The 6,000-nt window shown below is 49.5% G+C and overlaps 2 protein-coding genes across 2 annotated transcripts; one reads left to right on the top strand and one right to left on the bottom strand.

The window, feature by feature from the left end:
- The first annotated feature begins 1,316 nt into the window (after positions 1–1,316).
- Positions 1,317–3,885, top strand: BDW74DRAFT_28174 (uncharacterized protein). The gene is made up of 7 exons (XM_073732409.1): positions 1,317–2,314; positions 2,363–2,464; positions 2,512–2,564; positions 2,619–2,748; positions 2,802–2,880; positions 2,929–3,082; positions 3,134–3,885. Exons 1-7 carry the CDS (start codon positions 1,411–1,413, stop codon positions 3,770–3,772), a joined length of 2,061 nt encoding a protein of 686 aa, XP_073583447.1. The 5' UTR covers positions 1,317–1,410; the 3' UTR covers positions 3,773–3,885.
- Positions 3,886–4,396: 511 nt separating this feature from the next.
- Positions 4,397–5,636, bottom strand: BDW74DRAFT_154449 (H(+)-transporting V1 sector ATPase subunit E). The gene is made up of 3 exons (XM_073724688.1): positions 5,332–5,636; positions 4,756–5,267; positions 4,397–4,700 (listed from the first exon to the last, which is right to left on the bottom strand). Exons 1-3 carry the CDS (start codon positions 5,362–5,364, stop codon positions 4,550–4,552), a joined length of 696 nt encoding a protein of 231 aa, XP_073583446.1. The 5' UTR covers positions 5,365–5,636; the 3' UTR covers positions 4,397–4,549.
- Positions 5,637–6,000: the final 364 nt, after the last annotated feature.

Here is a 6,000-nt window from a genome sequence, read left to right as displayed (position 1 = left end):
TAGCCGGAGATTTAGGCTTTCAACATGACAGTCCGCCTCGGCGCCTTACTCTTTACAGCTTGCTTGTTCTGGATCGCTTCACTAGTCCATCATGCTTCATGAATCGGGATCGCGACTCGTCTCAGGGAATTTTCGGCCGTTGCCGGCATTCGGAGTCGCGAGACTCGTCCCCTGTCCTTTTTTGAACATTGGCCTTCAGAGGGGTATCTGCTGTACTCGAATCGATCTGCTCTCTTCGGGATCAGATTCTGCTTCGATGATCCGTACTCCGTCCGGACTCCGGAGGAATATTCCTCTTTTAAGTGCATTGACCAGGTTTCCGAATCACGTACGGTATAGCGTGGCTCCATATAACGCGTACCCCAAGCACATCGTGATTTTACCCTTGCTCAAAAATGTTGGAATCGGATCTAAGGCTGTTGTCTTAGAAAACAGTTTGATTACTGATAATTAATCACACTAGAATTGATTGCATTGCGTTGTTCAGCACAACACTGCCTCATCCTGAACAGGCCCAGCATATTCGGCAGCCTATTAAACTGTTTTATATACAGTCTGTTGTCAAATCCCTACGTATGTATATCATTACCAGCACCGCCCGCTTGCTTTACTATGTTTAGAATATTTGTATCGTCCGGAATTCTAGCCTGCCGCACCATTGGAAGAGACGGGTCAATGATGAACTTTGAAGTGTGGTGGAGATGGGAATGCTTGAAGATCGACGCAAAGAGGGGCCGGGGCCAGGTTCCCGCAAAGCTGTTCCTAATCGGGAGAAATTTCAAACTCTATAGTTCTGGTAAATAGAGCGCATATATTGCTCCCGCAGCTTGACCTATAAGTTTCAGTACGACTTCTCTCGCTTATGAGGCCATGTATTCTGTCAGATGCACCTCCGAGTTCTCATACCTGCTGAGCGGACGGAGCATGGGAGATAAACCCCGCTTCTTCGAGTTGTGTATATTTCGGGGTTTGAAGAGGGCACGACTGCGACAACCATAGGAAACCGCTTCCCCGCACTTAAGTTGCTCACTAATCCACTGTGAAATAAAAATAAGAGTTTCATTGGAAGCATATATTGTACTGAAGAATACCATATCAATTTTGGCTGCACGGCACACGGAAGTCAACAGTCAGCGCGTCGTGGTGACAGCATGCTCTAAGACCCTTACTCAAACCACGGTCCTCACGCATAAAAATCCCATAGGGTTTTTGACGAGACATGATTCTTTTACCTTAGGTTGATATATTATTATTGAAACAAAAATAGCGCAGGAGAGCAGTGAAAGAATAAAGAGAAAGTCACGGTCATGTGACTTCGCGATCCGCTAACGCGTTCGACGTGGATGTCCGACAGACGTCTGGAGATCAAGCTCGAGAGTCAAAACTGCATATGCTCTACAAAAAGCCGGCATGTCTTCGCCTCAGAAAATCACAAGTTTCTTCAAGCGTCCGAAGTTTGCCAAGCCCGCTGAAGATACTCAAATCGAATCTCCGGGAGAAGACCCCGCGCCGCAGTCCTCACCTCTCACTGAACTCTCATCACAACTACTGCCCTCAGATGTCACAGCACCGGACACCCCGGGCGGCCCGTCAGCGCAATTGAATCGATCACTGCTACTCTCCGCAGGGGATCAATATGAAGATGATGCAGCGCCGCGGTCGAGCTTCCAAACCCCCCCGACAGGCGCAGCGGACAATGACCCGGCACCGCAGTCGAGTTTCCAGAGTTCGCGGACAGGAACCCCATTCAACTCATCGCAACGTATTACAAAGAATGGGAAGCAAGTTGTGACAAATTCCGATAGTGAATCCGATTCAATGGACTCGATTGATTCTCAGCAAGATATCCTGTCCATGTTCTTGCCCAAGACTGCTCCGAAACCCCAAACTGGCGATGACGAGACGAAGACGCTGCGGGATCGACCGGCAGTGAACCATGAAAATGTTCCCCTATGGAAAGCGGCACGGACCAAGTTAAAGAATACGCTGGATGATCTCGTTGTGCAGACGGTTGATGACAACGAGGTCGAGGCTGGAATTGCGAAGATAAAGGCTTCAATTGCAGCCGAAGCCGTGCGCAATGACCAGGAGAAAGAGACGATGGTCTTGGATGAGAAGCTCCTTACGTCTGCACTAGACAAAGGTACCGATGATAGTATAGGGCTTCAGCGTCTCCTTGATGCTGTGCGTCGGACAGAAGCTTTGGACTTGAAGAAAACTTGGTCCTTCTTCGACCTTAAAACGGAGCTTCCTCCCTCTCAGGAATTTCCTCGCGAGTGTGTAAGCCCGGGTACTTACTTGGCTGTACTACGAGGTTAATAGTCGCACTTTTGGTTTCTTTGATGGCACTAACAGGCTCTAGACTCTGAGTTACGCGAGCGACCTTTTTTCTCCGGCATCATCGACTTTGCGATATCGAAAGACCTCTTAGCCGATGAAGTGATCAGATGGATATTATTTGCCAGTTGGTTTCTGCTCTGCCTTTGAGACGCGCTTACTTACACCGCATAGCACCTTCTGAGGCTCGGGATAATATGAGGCACGCTTATTGCGGGGCATTGAAGGTCTGTCAAACCTACCTCATACTAGCTAGATGTCAAGAACTAAGAACCTCAAAGCGTGTGTCACCTGGACGGATGAAGTCCCTCATACAGCCAGAAGACATAGATACCCTGTTCTGGCATATGAGTGCGAGGTCTGAAGCGTTGGCTTTAACAACCCCGATTGTGCCAGACACTCATCCTCAAGGTCGGTTGAGCTCATGGACTCTGTAATCACGCGTGTGTTAACGCTATGTATAGTCAAAGCTCTCGAGTCGCAGCCTCCGCATTACACAGCTTTATTATCAATCCTTGACTTCTTTTGTGAAGCCGCAGCTCGGTCAGTTCAGCTATATGGTGCAGCGAGAGCCCGCTAATTATCTACCAGTTTCGCAGATGATACTCGCAACCGTATCCTGCATTATCTTCTCCGTCTTCCACTAGACACTTCCTTGACTCAAGATTTCACGCTCAACTCGGCAATAGAAAAGACCTTGACTGCTGTGCTTGATGAAACCCCGACTGAATTCGCCGATGAACTGGTAAGTTACATTTTCAAGACCTTGAGGAAGTATCTCGCTAATTACTGATAGGCAACTAATATCTGCCACTTCGTCCATTCCACACTGCAGGACACAGAACTGCAAAGTCGACTATTAGAGCATATCGCACCAGCAAATGACTGGATCGCGACATTAAGGCGGCGTCTGGCGTACATTTTCCTGACAAACGATTTATCAGCGGTCCCTGGTTCCGAAGACAGAAAGGCAGAAATCAGCAGAATTAACAACATTCTCAAAGATCCAAAGTTCAACGTGAAGCGATGGAAGAAGAAGGGCGCACCCGAGTACGATTACGCCGGGCTCATAGCTATCACCTCCTTTCTCGAGATAATCATCGACTCCGGGTGGTCCGAGACTCGATTTCCCGACAAAAGTGCAGAAGACGAGTACAATAAAGTGGTCGACGTGCTCGCTGATCGAGTCAAAAAGATATTCTCCGCGATTCGAGACACGGGTGCCTCTCATATGAAGATAACTTTAGCAAAGGGGGCTCTGGAAGCCCTTCACTATCGCATCCTCTATACTGTGAGAACGAAACCGCGCGAGAAGAAGGTCCTGTTTGGCGTGTACGATCCAGAGGAAGACAATCGACCTATTACCGATTATTTCTCTGGAGAGCCGAAGGAGAAGAAAAAGGTTACTATTCTCAGCGGTAAACCTGAGACCTGAGAAGCCAGGACACGAAGCTGTGAGATACTATTATGTGATACGCACGAACTCAATGCCTCAGCCGCCGCGAACTCGATCCTCTTCCTGAACGTTCTAGGCGCATCGACTACGTACGGCATAGTGCAGCCCTGGCTCACCCACTCTTGTCTACGTTGGTGATATCCACATCTCTTGACCCTGCGCCTGGGGCAGACTCCGCCATCCTCGAGTTCAATCCAGACTCTACATGTATTATCTGTGTTATGTGAGGATATTCCACGCTTCCTTCATGGCCAATACCGTTGCACCGAGCTGGCTATCTCAGCATATCGGTATATTGCTAGGAAGTTCGAGTTCAATCTTCCTCATACTTAGCCTCTCATATCTATCAGGATTCGGCCGGTCTAGCCTGCATGTATATCATACTTATGCCCAGGTCGCGTACTCATTTAGTGGCTGGTATCAGATAGGCATGCACGAATCCTCGGGAGAGCAGTGCATCATTCAAAGCAATATTTCTTTCCAGATCTTTCTTCCTTTTTCGTGTAAGTAATGCTCTGCAATTGTAGCGAAGCGATTCAAAGCCGCATGAGTATACGCTTGGCTTCAGATAGCTTGAACACGAAGAATCTTCGTATGGGGTTATCTTTACGAACAGACATCACCGTATATTGTATGCTAGTATCCGAGGGAATAATCAGGAATCCACGACAGATAGATGAAACTTTACATAGATACAAAGCTGAAACTCAAAAGAGGCACGCTGATTTCGTTGAGAACTAGAAGAGCATATAAAGCTTAGTCGTAGAAGCGTCGGTTAGTGTTCTTGCCGAAGAGCGTCTCCCTCACGGCAGGGAGAGCATCGACCTCGAGTAGCCGCAGTCGCTCCTCGAAGGTGTTGTTGATTTCGATCTTGCCTTTTCCACCGATGATGGAGACACCGCCAGCGCTAAAAGAGTAAGTCAGTAAGTAGTTTCAGATTTGATAGGGGAAAAAAGACATACTTGTCGTCGGAAATCGGCTCTTCCTCGTCCAGGTTGACCTTGACTTCCCTGCCAACCGCATTCTTGAACTCCTTCTCCGCCTCCCCGATAGCCTTCTTGACAGCATCCTTGTCCTTCTTCCTGGCGCGAACATCAACGTTCGACTCGTTCAGAGCATAGAGGCCCTCCAGAATCAGCGCCTTCAGCACCTCCTGGTACTTCTTAGCATCTTTAGCGGCGATGCCTGAGATCTGACCACGGGCTTCTTGGAATAGCTCATCCAGAAGCTCCTGGCGGGCGCCAAGGACGCGAAGACGGGTGCGGTTGGCAAGGGTGGAGCGGGTAATCTGTTGGGACATGGCGGCCTGCTTGAACTTCTTCTCGTACTGGGTGTCGATGGCGGCGGTCTCCTGGCGGACGAGCTTGGACTTCTCAATGGCGAATTCTTCGTCGGCTTTCAGTTGGATCTCGCGACCTTTCTCGAGAGCTTCCTGTCGGATGAACGCAGTCATCTTGCGGAGCTCGCCCGCCACCTAGTCATCGTGCATGAGCTTGAGCTTCACCTCTGCGTGTTTGTTCACTGGAGCTGTGCCGTACCTGGTCGTCGGAGAGAGCATGGCTTTGCGACATCTTGCTTGATGTAATAGACCGCGAGTACGGCTAGTATCGGGGGACAAGGTAGGGAATGTGGGCGCGGATTAAGCTCGGTCTGGAGTTGAGGTTGTATAGGTTAGCGTTGGGTTCGGCAGCACGGGCGTGGACAAAGCATGTGGTAAGGTCAGGAGGGGTTTGAGGGTAGAGGCATCGCCACCTAGTCAGTTCTATTGTGATATCCTCGCGGGGTGTGAGAGTGGGAGCAGTTCAGATGGTGAGGGAGAGGTCGGCGTGCAGTCGGGGACGGCTGCCATTGCTTAGTCGGTTTGGATGACTTGGCGGGTTCAACTCCAGACTTCCCGCAGCCATGAGATCACTGCATCCCACCCCCTTGAATCGTTCATTCGCTTTCTGAGTCCTCTTCTCTTCCTCTCTCCGACCTTGACATTCTGCGACATAACGTGAATATGGCTTATTATTCTCATTATACCTTCTCTTGTCCTGTTTAATGTCCTGCGGTGTCCGAGTCTAGTTTGCTCCCCACACTGCACCAATGCATGGAGTTACCCCGTGATGGGAAATCTCGGTGACCTGTCGCCCCAGGGGAGTGTCGCGGTAAGCTCTCTTTTGGGATAGAGATCGGTTACTTGTACAACGACTGATGATGGCCTG

Source organism: Aspergillus multicolor, assembly GCF_047715735.1.
Source record: "Aspergillus multicolor strain CBS 133.54 unplaced genomic scaffold BDW74scaffold_14, whole genome shotgun sequence".
NCBI lineage: Eukaryota > Fungi > Ascomycota > Eurotiomycetes > Eurotiales > Aspergillaceae > Aspergillus > Aspergillus multicolor.
Note: the sequence above shows the minus strand (reverse complement) of the source record. Positions and strands in the feature narration are given on the sequence as shown.

What these genes read in the sequence shown, in the direction of transcription:
- BDW74DRAFT_28174 (XM_073732409.1), top strand. Translation starts at nt 1,411, where the DNA reads ATGTCTTCGCCTCAGAAAATCACAAGTTTCTTCAAGCGTCCGAAGTTT. An exon ending in CAGATGGATATTATTTGCCA is followed by an intron (nt 2,465 to 2,511) that starts GTTGGTTTCTGC and finishes TACACCGCATAG; the next exon opens with CACCTTCTGAGGCTCGGGAT. An exon ending in CTTATTGCGGGGCATTGAAG is followed by an intron (nt 2,565 to 2,618) that starts GTCTGTCAAACC and finishes AGAACCTCAAAG; the next exon opens with CGTGTGTCACCTGGACGGAT.
- BDW74DRAFT_154449 (XM_073724688.1), bottom strand. Translation starts at nt 5,364, where the DNA reads ATGTCGCAAAGCCATGCTCTCTCCGACGACCAG. An exon ending in ATGCTCTCTCCGACGACCAG is followed by an intron (nt 5,268 to 5,331) that starts GTACGGCACAGC and finishes CACGATGACTAG; the next exon opens with GTGGCGGGCGAGCTCCGCAA. An exon ending in GAGCCGATTTCCGACGACAA is followed by an intron (nt 4,701 to 4,755) that starts GTATGTCTTTTT and finishes TTACTCTTTTAG; the next exon opens with CGCTGGCGGTGTCTCCATCA.